This window comes from Cnephaeus nilssonii (genome assembly GCF_951640355.1).
Source record: "Cnephaeus nilssonii genome assembly, chromosome: 20".
In the NCBI taxonomy this organism is placed as follows: domain Eukaryota; kingdom Metazoa; phylum Chordata; class Mammalia; order Chiroptera; family Vespertilionidae; genus Cnephaeus; species Cnephaeus nilssonii.
Genome location: NC_137091.1, coordinates 43,252,087 through 43,267,377, shown reverse-complemented (window position 1 = coordinate 43,267,377; position 15,291 = coordinate 43,252,087). Strand labels below are relative to the sequence as shown.

Genomic DNA, 15,291 nt, shown 5'->3' with positions numbered 1-15,291 from the left:
GCATTTCCTGGTCAGGAGGTCACGCCTGGTCTCCATCACAACTACTCGATCTTCCCGGTAGAATAAAGCAGCCACAGAGGGAATGGGGCATGGCTGTGTTCTAATAAAACTTTATTTATAAAAGCAAACAGCTTGCTGGCTGGAGTTTGCTGACCCCTCACCTAGGTCAAGGACTCTGTCTCTGAAGGCTCGGGTGTTAGGATCGCAGACTCTCAGAACGTTGGAATCCTAGGGCATTTGACCCAAAGGATCCGGCAATGTTAGTCAAAGGCTATCGGAACCACAGGATTCTGGAATGTCACACCAGAACCTCAGCGCCGTAGAAGAATAGGGCTCCAGAGGTACTGGGCATTCCAGGTGTGCTAGGCCTCAGTGAGAGGCGCTGTGCGTGTAAAATACACACCAGATTCCCAAGACTCGGTACAAAGGGAGAGAGAGGGAGAGAGAGAGGATGTGACGTCTCTCAAAATAAAGTTATTTTATATTGATCCCATATTTAGATGATATTTGAAGTATATTTGAGTCAATAAAATATATCGCCAAAATTAATTTTAGCTCGTTTTTTCCCGTTCCTCGTTGCTAGTCTCTTGCCTGGCTGTTGGAAAATGCGAAAGCGTGTGTGTGTGTGGCTCACGTGACATTCTGCCACACAGCGCTAATCTGGAGTGGGCCCCCGGAGGTGCTGGGTGTGGCTCAGAGGCGGGGAGAAGGCCCTGAGCAGGCCTGGGAACAGGTGGGTGTTAGGGTCGCCGAAGGAGGAACGCACGAGGGCAAAAGGGGTGAAGAATTATGAATGTATTAGGTCATCTGGATACCCAGATGGGCTGAGCCCCCATATGGCGCCAGCTGCAAAGACGGGGAGTCAGAGGTTTTAAAGGACTCTAGGCGGGCTTTTTCTGGGCGGAGAATTCTCTGTGCAGGTCCGGATTCTGGGAAAGTCTGGAGGGGAGAGATGATGGTCTCAGCAAGGGGAGTGTGGTCTAAGTGGAATGTCCGTTGCGAAGTGGCCTAAAGGCCAGTTCCCAGGGGAAGGGGTATCTATTCAATCATTTGATCAGACCTAACCGAGGGTGGGTGGCAAGGGATTTGGTGGCGGAAACAGCTGATTCAGCCAAAACCCTCATCCACTTCCTTCCCCCACCACTTCTTCTTCCGACTTGTTGAGCCAGCAGATTCCTAAACCCCAAGTTTGGCAATTGCCTCTACTTCAACCCACTTCCCTCCTGGGCAGGGCTGGGCAGCACCAGGCAGGGGCTGACGAGAAGCCACCTACATCTCACCCACTGGCCTCCAAGTGTTTCTAGAAAACTGCTGTGGGGCACAGCTCTTGGGACAGCAACTCCTTCCCGAATCAGGGTGAGGGAAAGATCTCACTACAGCTCACTCCCCCAACCAGGAAAGCTGGAGGATGGCCGGGAACAGAGATGGGGCATGAGAGTGGGGAGCTAGAGGAAGAAGTCAGGGAGGACTTCCTGGAGGAAGCTGCATCCTGAAGGAAGGTAGAATAGGGACCGGGATGGTCTTTTATCAACAGTCCGGGCAGCAGGAGGAGAGGCAGGGACACAAGTGGGAGAGAATGGAGGACTTAGACCAGGCAGGGCGTGGGGGTGGGGAAAGGGGGGCATCTGGCATAGGGATGCAAGGGGAGGGGGAGGTTTAGGAGAAGATGCCAAGTCAGTGTGGGCGAGGTGAGTGGGTGTGGCGTCCACACCCTGAAGAAAGCTGTTCATGGTGAAATCGAAAAGGTGAGAAGCGTGTTCCAGAGACAACTCCAGAAGGCCAACGTGTGAGGACAGAGGGAGAAACGGCAGGGGAAGCAGGGAAGGACCAGAGAGAGAGACAGACAGACAGAAGGAGGAGACAGAGAGATAGAGGGACAGAGAGAGAACTAGCCAGGCGTGGAGCCAGCCTGGGCGGAGGGCAGAGGAGGATGTTGGCAGTCGAGGTAGAAGGGACATCCAGGATCTTCCTTCAGGGGCCCAGGTCCCCCCCCCCCAACCCAGGTGGCTGGGCTCAGGTCTTCCCCTCAACAACCTTGATGCACAGCCACTCACGGCCTCTTCGGGGAGCCCGGCAGGGCACCTGTCCTCCTAGGGCAGTGGTCGACAAACGGTGGCTTGCGAGCCGCGGTTTGCTGCTCTGTTGACTAATGAGTTTGCCGACCACTGCCCTAGGGAAAAACACTTAAAAAACATTTTAATAATGTACTAATGTCTTTAACGTGAAGTCAAAACTTCTGGGTAAGGGTAATGCCTTACACAGTGGCCAGCAAACTCGTTAGTCAACAGAGCGGCAAACCGCAGGAAGGAGGTGGAGGTGCAGGTGCAGGTGCAGGTGCAGGTAGAGGAAGAGGAGGAGGAGAAGGTGGAAATGAGGTGGAGGAGGAGATGGAGGTGGAGGAGGAGGAGCAGGTGGAGGTGGAGGTGGAGGAGGAGGTGGAGGTGGAGGAGAAGGTGGAGGAGGAGGAGCAGGTGGAGGTGGAGGTGGAGGAGGAGATGGAGGAGGAGGAGCAGGTGGAGGAGGAGGAGGTGGAGGTGGAGGAGAAGCTGGAGGAGGAGGAGCAGGTGGAGGAGGAGGAGGTGGAGGTGGAGGTGGAGGAGGTGGAGGAGAAGGAGCAGGTGGAGGTGGAGGAGGAGGTGGAGGTGGAGGTGGAGGTGGAGGAGGAGGTGGAGGTGGAGGAGGTGGAGGTGGAGGTGGAGGAGGTGGAGGTGGAGGTGGAGGTGGAGGAGGAGGTGGAGTTGGAGGTGGAGGAGGAGGTGGAGGAGGAGGTGGAGGTGGAGGTGGAGGAGGAGGTGGAGGTGGAGGTGGAGGAGGAGGTGGAGGAGGAGGAAGAGGTCTAGGTGGAGGAGGAGGAGGTAGAGGAGGAGGTGGAGGAGGAGGAGGTGGCAATGGAGGAGAAGGAGGAGGTGGAGGAGGAGGAGGAGGAGGTCTAGGTGGAGGAGGAGGAGGTGGAGGTGGAGGTGGAGCTGAAGGTGGAGGAGGAGGTGGAGGTGGAGGAGGAGGTGGAGGTGGAGGAGGAGGTAGAGGTAGAGGTGGGGGAGGAGGTGGAGGTGGAGGTGGAGGAGGTAGAGGTGAAGGAGGAGGAGGAGGAGGACATGGAGGTGTTGGAGGAGGAGGTGGAGGTGGAGGTAGAGGAGGAGGTGGAGGTGGAGGAGGAGGTAGAGGTAGAGGTGGGGGAGGAGGTGGAGGTGGAGGTGGAGGAGGTAGAGGTGGAGGAGGAGGAGGAGGAGGACATGGAGGTGGTGGAGGAGGAGGTGGAGGTGGGGTAGAGGAGGAGGTGGAGGTGGAGGAGGAGGTAGAGGTAGAGGTGGAGGAGGAGGTGGAGGTGGAGGTGGAGGAGGTAGAGGTGGAGGAGGAGGAGGAGGAGGACATGGAGGTGGTGGAGGAGGAGGTGGAGGTGGAGGTGGAGGAGGTGGAGGGGAAGGTGGAGGTGAAGGAGGAGGAGAAGGTCGAGGAGGAGGAGAAGGAGGAGGAGGAGGAGGAGCAGGTGGAGGTGGAGGAGGAGGTGGAGGAGGAGGTGGAGGTGCAGGTACAAGTGGAGGTGGTTGCCAGGGGTTGGGGACAAGGCTGAGGAGGGTGGAGGAAAGTAGGGGTGGCAGGAAAAAGGGGTCACGAGGGATCCTGGTGATGAAAGTGCCCTCTACCTGCACGTATCACTGTCAACATCCTGGATGTGATTTCGCCACTTGGTTTTGCAAGATGTTCCTACTGAGGGAAGTGGTCAAGGGGAACAGACCCCTCTGTTCTGACTGATAACTGCACGGGAGTCTACAGTGTGTCCAAATAAAAAGTTTAAGTGCAATTGAACAGTAGTTCACAAAATAAAAAGACAAATTCCTCCACGACCACACGGCCTGGAGGTGCCCCGTCAGTGACTGCCCCGCTCCACCTTCCTCATCGGGGTTTCCTCCATAACCACATGCCACCTTTTTACTTAAAACTGTTTTAAAGCCCATTTAAGCAACATTTTAACTTCTTTTTTTCTTGAAATCAACTCACTTTCAGAAGCTTAGTAGGTCCATGTAGGGGTTTTTTATTATATATTTTTATTAATTTCAGGGAGGAAGGGAGAGGGAAGGAGAGAGAGAGAAACATCAATGATGAGAGAGAATCATTGATCGGCTGCCTCCTGCCAAGGATTGAGCCCGAAACCCAGGCACGTGCCCTTGACTGGAATCGAACCCGGGACCCTTCAGTCCGCAGGCCAACGCTCTGTCCACTGAGCCCAGCCGACCAGGGCAACTCCTGGCATATTGGTGTCTGTTTTTCTACGTCCTTAGGGGAAGAGAAAGGTTGTGTGGCCCCAGCAGGCAGGCTTTGCTGGTCGTGGAAATGAGGAAGGATGGCGGAGAGCTCCCTGAAGCCCCCCCCCCCCGGCTCACCCAGGGCTGAGCTGAAAGAAGCAGAAGAGAACGGAGCAGAAGGAAGGCAGAGGGGCGGGCAGGTGCCCCCTACACCGCCTGGCTCTTCTGGTCCCCCGTGGAGAGCGTGAAGGACTTGGACGTGAAGGACTTGGACTCCCTGCCCGTGGACTCCTCGGTCAGCACGTTCCGCAGCCTGGCGGGGAGGGACTTGAGGACCCGGGCCTGAAAGCCCTGGGCGGCAACCACGTAGATGATGGGGTTGATGCAGCTGTTGACGTAGGCGATGGAGACGCACAGGGCGTCGAACCGGGACACGACTTTGAAGTGGCTGTGGTTCTTGTCCAGGAAGGCCAGCAGCATCCCGGACACCTGGTAGGGCAGCCAGAGGACGAAGAAGCTGGCCACCACCGCCACCACCACCTTGAGCGTCTTGGTGGAGCGCGTGGCGCTGCGGCTCCAGGCCCGGAGCAGGAGGAAGGTGTAGCAGATGGTGAGGGTCACCAGCGGGCACAGGAAGCCCACGACCAGCCGGACGGTGGCCACGGCCCTCCCCTTGTGGGCGCCGTTGCTGCCGTAGCTAAGGCCACACTCCGTCTTGGAGGGGAAGTGCTGTATGTTCACCTTCCGGTACACAAAGGAGGGGATGGTCAGCAGCAGGGCCAGGCCCCAGGCCACGGCACAGGCCACCCAGGCCAGCGAGGCCCCTCGGTAGTTCTGACACCAGATGGGGTTGAACACCAGCAGAAAGCGGTCGGCGCTGATGGCGGCCAGGAGCAAGATGCTGGCGAACAGGTTGAGCAGGAGGAGCGAAGGGAGGATGTGGCAGGCGGTGTCCCCAAAATACCAGTGATTGTGATGCAGGTTCGTCACAAACAGGATGGGCAGCGCCAGGCAGGAGAGCAGGTCCGCCATGGCCAGGTTGAGGAACCAGATGGCATTGATGGCTCGCCGGGCCTCGCACCCCGTCACCCACACCACCATGATGTTGCCGGGCACTCCCACCAGGAAGACCACCGCAAAGATCACCAGGGCAAGCACGTCCGGGGCGCTCAGCCTCGGGATGTGGGAAGAGTTATCCACTGAGCTCCTGGGGTCCACGGTGTAGGCATCATAATTGCTATAGTCATAGGTGTCGTTTTCCAGGGGGTCCTGGGTGGAAGCAGAGAGGCAGGGAGAAGGTGAGTCCGCAGACAGGTGCCTGGGGGTCCCTCAGAACCGCGTGGCTTTGAGGCCATCACCCCAGGTTTCTCCAGGAAATGGGGGTCTGCTGAGAGTCAGCAGGGGTGTCACATCACTGACTAAAATACTAGAGGCCCAGTGCATGAAATTCGTGCAAGAGTAGGCCTTCCTTCCCTGGGCTGCTGGCACTGGCTCCCCCCCCCCCTGCGACCGCCACCAGGCACCCGGGACCCGGGCTTCCCTTGCAGCCCCAGCTTTGTCCGAAAGGTCGTCCTGAAGGATGTCCGGTCTAATTAGCATATTACACTTTTATTATTATAGACTAGAGGCCCGTTGCACAATATTCATGCAAGAATAGGCCTTCCTTCCCCTGGCTTCGCTCCCAGCCACCCAGGAGCCTGCAAGCCCTCGCTCCCGGCTGGAGCACCGCTCCTGTAGCTCCCTCCACCGCCCCCCCTCCCCTTCATAGCAGGTGTCCCGCCCCTCCTGGCCGCTCTGCGCCTGCATATGCAAATTAACCCACCATCTTTGTTGGGTTAATTTGCATACTCACTCCTGATTGGCTGCGTGCGTAGCGGAGGTACGGTCAATTTACATGTTTGTCTATTCTTAGATAAGATGGAAAATTCTTCCATGCCAATTGGACTCCCGGACCCTCCTCCCCTCGCCACCTCCCCGTGAAGTCCCTGGACATCCCCACGATTCAGCAATCAAATGATTAACGCCGAGGCTTGCTGTGAGTTGTGGTCACCACCCATGACACGTTGCTTGTTAGACATGCTTAACATCACCCACACACTGCGATGCTGTAACTGGGGTTACCCCTCACCACCACATCACCCCCTTTTGCTGCCTGCCACCCACGGGGGCAGCTCTGTGTTCTGTCTGGGAGTGGCGCCCTGGAGCAGGCAGTGGTTCCCCGGGGCCCTGCGTACTCAGGCACAGCCTTTAAGGCAGGGGGAGAGGTGGGGCATGGAAAGATGGAGTCACCAAGACAAATAATGCCGTAAAGCAATATTTTAAAGGATCAAAAACATTTATTGCACTAGATGCACGTACCCCTATGTTCATGTACAATAGCCACGATGTGGAAAGAACACAAGTGTTACCCTAGCCGGTTTGGCTCAGTGGATAGAGCGTTAGTCTACAGACTGAAGGGTCCCTGGTTCAATTTCGGTCAAGAGCGTGTACCTTGGTTGCAGGCTCAATCCCTGGGGCTCGTGTGGGAGGCAACCAATCGATGTGTCTCATCGATGTTTCTCTCTCACTGTCTCTCCTCCTCCCTTCTACTCTCTAAAAATAAATGGAAAAATATCCTCCAGTGAGGATTAACATCAACAATAATAATCCTATCTAATAAAAGAGAAACATGCAAATTGACCGTACCTCCGCTACACCCACAAGCCACGCCCACAAGCCAATCAGGTGCGTGTATGCAAATTAACCCAACCAAGATGGCGGTTAATTTGCATATCCAGGCACAGAGCAAGACTGAAGACAGCATAGAAGGAAGCCAAGCACTGCAGAAGGGAGCAAAGCTGCGGAGAAGCAAGCGGGGCGGCGGAGAAGGAAGGGAAGCTGGTGGGGCAGCGGAGACCGATACAGGAAGCCCTATTCTTGCAGGAATCTTCCTGCAACGGGCCTCTAGTATTGTAATAACTGTGTATGGTGCCAGGTGGTAGTAGATTTAATAATAGGGAATCATTTCGTGAATCATATCAATGTCTAACCACTACGCTGTACACCTAAAACTAATATAAAATAATATGGAATGTTACCTGGAATTGGAAAAAAAATTAAAAACTAGATTGTAAAAGAAAGCAAAGCCACAAACAAAACAAATTCTTAGTTACAGGCAACAAAATGGTGGTTACCAGAGGGAAAGGAGGGTCAGCGGGGAGGGGAGAGGGGCGAAGAAGAGGGTAAGGGGGGTCGAATACAAGGTGATAGAAGAGACAAGACTTTGAGTGGGGAGCATGCAATGGAGTATGCAGATGTCACATTATAAAGTTGTGAAATTTATAAAGGTGATTAACCAATGTGACCCCACTAAATTTAATTTTTTTTAAATCCATGGTGGAAACATTTTTAAATTTTAAATTAAAAATGTTTAGCCCTAACCCCATGGTCGGCAAACTGCTGCTCGCAAGCCACATGCGGCTCTTTGGCCCCTTGAGTGTGGCTCTTCCACAAAATACCACGGCCTGGGCGAGTCTATTTTGAAGAAGTGGCATTAGAAGAAGTTTAAGTTTAAAAAATTTGGCTCTCAAAAGAAATTTCAATCGTTGTACTGTTGATATTTGGCTCTGTTGACTAGTGAGTTTGACGACCACTGCCCTAGCTGGTTTGGTTCAGTGGATAGAGCATCGGCCTGTGGACTGAAAGGTCCCAGGTACGATTCCAGTCAAGGGCATGTACCTTGATTGCAGGCACATTCCCAGTGGGGAGTGTGCAGGAGGCAGCTGATGTTGCTCTCTCATCGACAGTCCCTCAGCCCTTCCTGTCTTATGACACTGGCATTTCTAACTCTCTATCCCTCTCTCTTCCTCTCTGTAAAAAAATCAATAAAATATGTTTAAAAAATATTTTTTTTAAATGTTTAAAATTGGTTAGAGTATCACCTCGATACACCAAGGTTTGATTCTCTGCCCCAGGGCACATACAAGAAGCAACCAATGAATGAGTAAATACTAGAACAACAAATCAACATTTCTCTGTTTTTCTTTCTCTCTCTCTCTCCCTCCCTCTCTCTAAAAATCCATTTTAGCCCAATCTGGTTTGGCCCAGTGGATAAAGCATTGGCCTGCAGACTAAAGGGCCCTGGGTTCGATTGTGGTCAAGAGTACATTCCTTGGTGGCAAGCTCCTCCCTCCACCCAGTCCTGGTCAGGGCACATGCAGGAGGCAACCAATTGATGTGTTTCTCTCACATTGATGTTTCTCTCTGTCTTTCCCTCTCTCTTCCATTCTTCCTAAAAATCAATGGAAAAATATCCTTGGGTAAGGATTAAATTAATTTTAAAAAAGAACAAAGATTATGGTCTCTAATTACCATTTGCCATTCAAACGAGCCAGGACTCCTTGGAGAAGGGTTGATTCCTGTTCTGGGACAGGAAATAGATAAGTTGACCTTAGAACCTCTCAGAAAGTAAGGACATTTTTAATGGGGAAATGTCAAAGAGATACAAGAGACAGTCTGAAAAGGCTCCCACTAGTCAAAGACGGGACAATTTGAATACCTGATAATAAGAAGAACTATGAGGGAATGAAACACATCCTATATAATAAAAGCCTAATATGCTAAGTGTCCAACCATTCGACCAGTCACTATGATGGGCACTGACCACCAGGGGGCAGATGCTCTGACTGGTAGGTGAGCTTGCTGCTGGGGTCCAGCCAATCGGGACTGGGTGAGATGGCCGGACACGCCCTGGAGCCCTCCCTCGATCCCTCCCTGGCCCCAATCATGCACCGGTGGGGTCCCTGGGCCTGGCCTGCGGGAATCAGGATGAAACCAGCTCTCTGACATCCCCCGAGGGGTCCCGGGTTTTGAGAGGGCTCAGGCCAGGCCGAGGGACCCTACGGGTGCATGAATTCAGGCTCCGGGCCTCTGGTTAATATATAAAGATCTGAGTTCACAACAATACTAAAAACAAGCAAACCCATTAGTCACCTTCATGTTCTGGAAAGGGAGGAATCAAGCATTTATCCTGCCATTTGTGTATAGAGTAAGAGTCAGGGTGGGAAAGTGGTTCTTAATTCTTTTTTGTTTGTTAATCCTCACCTGAGGATATTTCCTCATTGATTTTTAGAGAGTGTGAAAGGGAGGAGAGAGAGAGAGAGAGAGAGAGAGAGAGAGAGAGAGAGAGAGAGAGAGAGAAACATCAATGTGAGAGAGACACACAGGTTGGTTGCCTCTCGCACACGCTCTGAACAGCGCTGGGTATAGAGCCTGCAACGGTGGTAGCCAGCATCGAACCTGGGATCCTTCAGCCCGAGGGCCTACAATTTATCCACTGAGCCAAACCAGCCAGGGCGGAAAGTGGTTCTCTAGAGAAGAATCCTATATAATAAAGATGTAACATGCAAATGGTCCTTACGCCGTGAAGCCTAACAACCGACTGCGTAATGACCAGATCACGGATCAGCAGGAGGGTGGGGCAGCGAGCAACAGGAGGAGGAGGGGGCGGGGGGGGGGGGGTTGGGGGAGCTACAGGAGGGCGGGGCAGCAGATGGAGAGTTACTGGAGGGCGGCAGCGAGCTACTGGCGAGCTACTGGCCCACGGATTCGTGCTCAGGGCTACTGGTCTAAGAAGAACAGCTGCAGGAGGAATGCTAGGATTCAGGAAATAATGGATTTGGATGGTGAACATCGACATCTGACTAAAGCCATCAGGTGAAAGACTGACAGGAACTTGACAACCAATAGGTAGGGCTGGCACCCCGAGCCCAGCAATCAACCCAGCACCCCAAGAAGAACGAGGCTTCCTGTGCTATCTGGGGTGAGGCAGTCGGAAGGACCCAGCACCACCGATGAAGTAATTTTTGCCAAAAAAAAAAATTAACACGAATCTAATTTGTGGGCTGAGGTTCATACCCACCTTGTGGATTAAATAAGATAAAACGTGCTCAGTGCCTGGCATACAATAGAAGGCCAAGAAATGGCAGCCGATGTTAGTATTCTTAACCAACATTATGATTACCAAAGAACTGAGATCTTTCTCTGAATCAATCTTTTTTTTTCTAGTCCTTTTACGTCACCCTGAAGTGGGCCCGGCGGATGGTCAGGGGCACTTGCTGGGAGAGCCATACCAGTGGTTATATTATTCAAAGGAGCCATACCAGTGGTTACATTATTCAATGCCGCTGGGGAGTGGGTGAGCCGGGCAGAGCTGTGCCGTGGAGTATTACTCAGCCGTGAAAAGGGGGTGGGGTACTGATGCAGGATACAATGTGGATGAGGCTTGAGAACATGTGCTGAGTGAAAGAAGCCGGACACAGATGGTCACGTATTGTATGATGCCCTGTGTCTGCTACGTCCAGAAAGGCAAATCCATAGAGATGGGGCCGGGGGTGGGGGGGTTAATGGTTGCCAGGGGCGGGAGGAAGGAATGGGGAGTGACCGTCTAATGCAGGGGTCCTCAAACTTTTTAAACAGGGGGCCAGTTCACTGTCCCTCAGACAATTGGAGGGCCGGACTATAGTTTAAAAAAAAACTATGAACAAATTCCTATACACACTGCACATATCTTATCTTGAAGTAAAAAAACAAAACGGCAGAAACACCCTCATGTGGCCCGCGGGCCGTAGTTTGAGGACACCTGGTCCAATGGGTACGGGGTTAACTTTGGGGGTGCTGAAATATTCTGCACCCAGCTAGAGGTGACGCTTGCACAGCACCATGGACGTACTAACTGACACTGAGGTGTACACTTTAAAACGGCAAATTACAGATCGTGTGGATTTTATTCAATTCCCCAAGAAATGCCAGTGTCATAAGACAGGAAGGGCTGAGGGACTGTCCAGGTGAGTGGGGACTAAAGAGCCAGGACCATGTGACCCGTTGGACTGGAGCCTGGGGCAGGGAAAACAAATTTGCTCTAAACGGCGTCATTCGGACAATTGAGCGTGTCTGGGTGCGGCCTGCGATGAGGTAATCGCACTGCATCGGGGTCAAAGTTCCCGACCTGGGTGACTGGGCTGCGCTCACCAACTGGTAGGTGAGTTTCCCTCTTCTTGAGAAGTAGACAGATTTACTCTCAAATGGTTGCGGGGGGGGGCGGGGGGGGGGAGGGGGGGGAATAGATCGATCGATCGATAGGTCAAATTTGGAGAATCTGGGTAAAGAGTATAGGGGAGGGTTTGGGCGGCATTATTCTTGTAACTTTTCTATAAAGTGTGAAAACATTTCAAAACGGAAAGCTAAAATCGTCGCAATGTTTCCACTGGTGAACAGACCTGCCCTGAGCCCTCCCCCCCCAGCTCCTCCCCCCCTGACCCTGACCATGCACCTGCCTTTCCCTTTTGCTTCTCTGGGACCCTCCCCTTCCGGGTCCCCAAGCTCCAGTCAAGAAAGGTTAATGCCAGGCACAGCAAGAGGCCCCATTCCCTGCCATTTTTTTTTGGGGGGGGGGGCGGGCAGGAAGGGGGTGCGTGTGCCGGTTGTTAAATATTGTGAATGTCCGCATCAGGCTAACTTTCCTCTGCTGGTTGCACAAGCGAACTGCCACCCTTGGCTGCAGAATGAGTCAGACCCCAAAAAGGGAGCCTCCCCCGCTACCACCCCGCTCCTCATGCCCACACGCGTCATCCCTCCTCTCATCAGCTGACAAAGCGCCCTGGGCTCTGTCCTCTCATGACGCGGACAAAAGATGCTGATTCAAACACTGCGGTTCCCGCCCCCGGGACCTCTCAAACCGCTCGCTGATCGCCGATGAGACATAACCGAGGTGCCCAGCAACCGGGGACCCGGCCCATCCGGGCAACAGAATACTATGCAACCACCAAAAAGAATGAGGAAGTGAGGCCCTGATGGGGAAAGAGCGCGGAGATCGAGGTGAAACAACAAAGCGCGGACCAAGGAGGGTGTAATGCTCCCAACGAAAGAGGAAACGAACTGGCCCCCCCTCTTTCTCCCTGCCCCTCCCCCTCCCGCTCTGTCTCCATCATTCTCTCCATCCCCGTGTGTGTGCCTGCGTTCAGTCTGGTTCCAGAAGCAGACAGAGGCCCTAGCCGGTCTGGCTCAGTGGATAGAGCGTCAGTCTGCGGACTGAAGGGTCCCGGGTTCAGTTCCGGTCAAGGGCACATGCCCGGGTTGCGGGCTTGATCTCCAGTAGGGGGTGTGCAGGAGGCAGCTGATCGATGTTTCTCTCTCATCGATGTTTCTAACTCTCTATCCCTCTCCCTTCCTCTCTGTAAAAAAAAAATCAATAAAACATATTGTTTTTAAAAGAAAAACAAAGAAGCAGACAGAGGGCCCTGGCAGAGTGGTGCCCAGGAGCAGGCAGTGGGGGGCAGGCACCGGAAGGAAGCTGTCACCAGATGTGCTTTGTGCTTCTCGGATGCAGACCCCTACCAGCGAGGGCACGCCCACCCCGCACTGTGGGTCTCACGTAGAATCCAGGCGTTTTCGTTTCAGAAGAGTCTGCGGCTACTTCCTCCTCGCACACACATTCACAGGCCGGGGAAGCGCTCCCCGACTTTCCTGGCAGGAAGTCAGGGTCTGCAAGGAGAGGGAACCGATCCGGGCGCGCTCCGTAGGGAGGCCGGTCCGGAGGAACAAAGCCACAGCACCATGCCCAGGGCGCTCTGCCCAAGGTGGTCCGGGACCCTGGGGGGCGTGAACTGTGGCCGATGCATCGGAGGAACTGGACTTGTGATTGTGTCATTGGAATTGAATTTCGGCAGCCGCCCGTGGCTGGTGTGGGGGCCGAGGCCGCCTATGCCGCCGGCCACTGTCCCAGCACTTGCCGGGTGTCCGGTCATTCATTCGCGAATGACCGTCTTTATGTCCCAGCCACCCGGAGGGCAAGGCGTTAACACGGTGCCAGGGCAAGAGCCCTGGTCGGCTGCGTGGACACAGGGCTCCAGAACAGAAGCTGGAAGGAGAGGAGATTGGAACCGTCCCCGTGAGGTGAGGGGCAGCGGTGGCTGGCACTGGGGTGGCGACATGCATGGACCGGAGGACAGGGTGAAGGAGGAGCCGCGGCTCTCCTTATAGAACAGCAATCATAGGCACCAAGCTCTGGTCTCCGCCCTTTTCATGTCCTATCTCCTCTAACCCACAGAACAACCCCATGAGGGTTGCTGCTCTTGCAACACCCATTTCCCAGATGAGAACACTGAGGCGGCCGAGAATGTAAGAGCCCCGAGTCCTCACAGTTAGCAGGGGGGCAGAGAACTTCTGAGAGCTGAACTCCAGAGCCTTCTCTGAGAGGCTGCCAGCCTTAAAGTGCCGTGAGAGCCCGGGGCACCGTTTCAAGGCGGAAAGCCACGCGGTGAGAGGCAGGGGCTGTGCTGCGCACCAAAACGCGGAAGGCCGGCACGGCTGGCAGGTGGCCCAGAGGAGGCTGGGAGACCCACAGATGCCATGTTAACGAATTTGCATTTTATCCTGGGGTAATGGGGAGCCATGGATGGTCTTTGAGCTGCAGAGGGACTGGGTTAGCATTCAGTTCAGAAAGATGGCTCTGGCCACTGTCAGGAGGTGGGGACCAGAGCGGGGGCTGGAGCAGGGATCCAGGCCCGTGAAGGCGGGAGCGTGGATTGAGGGGGGGGGCGGGGGGAAGAGGGGGGCGCGACCAAGAAGAGAAAGAGAAGTGGGAAGACTGAAGAGCACGGAGAAGGCCGGACGTGGCCTCCGTCCTTGAGCACCTGTGGGGTGTTTCTGGAAGGATCCGCCGTGAGCTGGTGTCCACGGTTGCCTCAGAGGAGCAGTGACAAGGAGCCTGAGGCCCTGAGGAGGGCAGGGAGAGTGGCCCTTCACGTCACACCCTCTGGCACTGGGGACCAGTTTACAGACAGAACCAGAAGTCGAAGCTCACCGGGGTCCCTGTTCGGAAGTCCTGTCGGCACGAGCAGGGTCTAAAAGGTGAAGTGAGGGGGTGAAGCAACCCCACTTCCCCTTCCCCCGATGAAGCAAGACGAGAGCTCTGAGCGCAGCAGGTGCTAAATCACAGCCCGGCCTCGCCACACTCAGCGCCTGGGCGCGGCCTCCCTCGGACACTCAGAACCCGGGGAACGGCCCGGCTGTGCCACCAGCCACCAAAGGCCCCGGGCTCTCCGATCCGACAAGGACCTCACCGTCTGAGCGGTTCCCACTAAATGCTCTTCTTGCTCAAAGTTAAAGGACAGCCCCGTACTTTGCAGACAGACTGTGCACAGAATGAGCTTGACAGAAACGCAACCTGTGACCTGCAGCCAAAGGCGCAGAAGAAATCAACACGTAATTGACCGAACAGCCCGTCTAAGCAAAGGCTGAGCCCCTCTCCCGCAGGCGGAGCTTTGGATAGGAACCCCGTCTCCTTCACTTGTTGCAACTAAATAAAACTGCCTTGCAGCGGCCACCACGTCTGGCTCTGGAACCCCGCTCCCCAAGCGGCGGAGCCCTGCCGTTCAGTCACAGGGTCCTCTCCGCTCCTGCCTCAGTTTCCCTGTCTCTACAATTCAGAACACCGAATGCCCAGGTCAGTCCCTTCAACCCTCCTTCCCAAGCGGCTCCTTGCAGCCTCCCCACCTTGGCTCCTGCCCCGCAGCTGCCCAGAGGCCGTGCCTGGATCCTCCACTTGAGGGAGAAAGCCATCATACTTAGGAGGCCCTCCGAGGCACAAACGCCCCGCCCTGGGGAATGCATGGGTCCCAGCTCCGAGGCCTCACGCTGACTCCTGGACAGTCTTACTCCTTAGCAGGAGTGTGCGAGCCTGAGCTGAGGGCCAGGGGAGAAGGGGAGAAATGGACGACAGGGCCACAGGGAGAGTTGTGGGGGGAAGGAGGAGTTGAGGAGGGGCTGCCAGAAAGAGAGAGCAAAGGTCCCGGCACCCACCCCCCTTCTGGACTCACCATGTTCGGTCTCCCTAGTTCTCCGCGGGCCGGGGCCCTCCTGCCGAGGTCTGTGGTTTTTATGGCCCTACGGGAGGTGCAGATAAGCAGGAAGGAAATGACCCGTCCCTCTGCCCTGAGGTCCTCATTGGTCTGCACCCTGGGTACCCTGGCCGGGGCGCCTGTGGGGCGGCGAGGGGAGCAGAGGTCAG

The 15,291-nt window shown here is 54.9% G+C and overlaps 1 protein-coding gene across 1 annotated transcript; it reads right to left on the bottom strand.

Annotated features, from left to right (window-relative positions):
• Window positions 1–4,028: 4,028 nt before the first annotated feature.
• Window positions 4,029–15,291, bottom strand: C5AR1 (complement C5a receptor 1). Its single transcript, XM_079799798.1, has 2 exons — window positions 15,101–15,291; window positions 4,029–5,513 (listed from the first exon to the last, which is right to left on the bottom strand). Exons 1-2 carry the CDS (start codon window positions 15,101–15,103, stop codon window positions 4,452–4,454), a joined length of 1,065 nt encoding a protein of 354 aa, XP_079655924.1. The 5' UTR covers window positions 15,104–15,291; the 3' UTR covers window positions 4,029–4,451.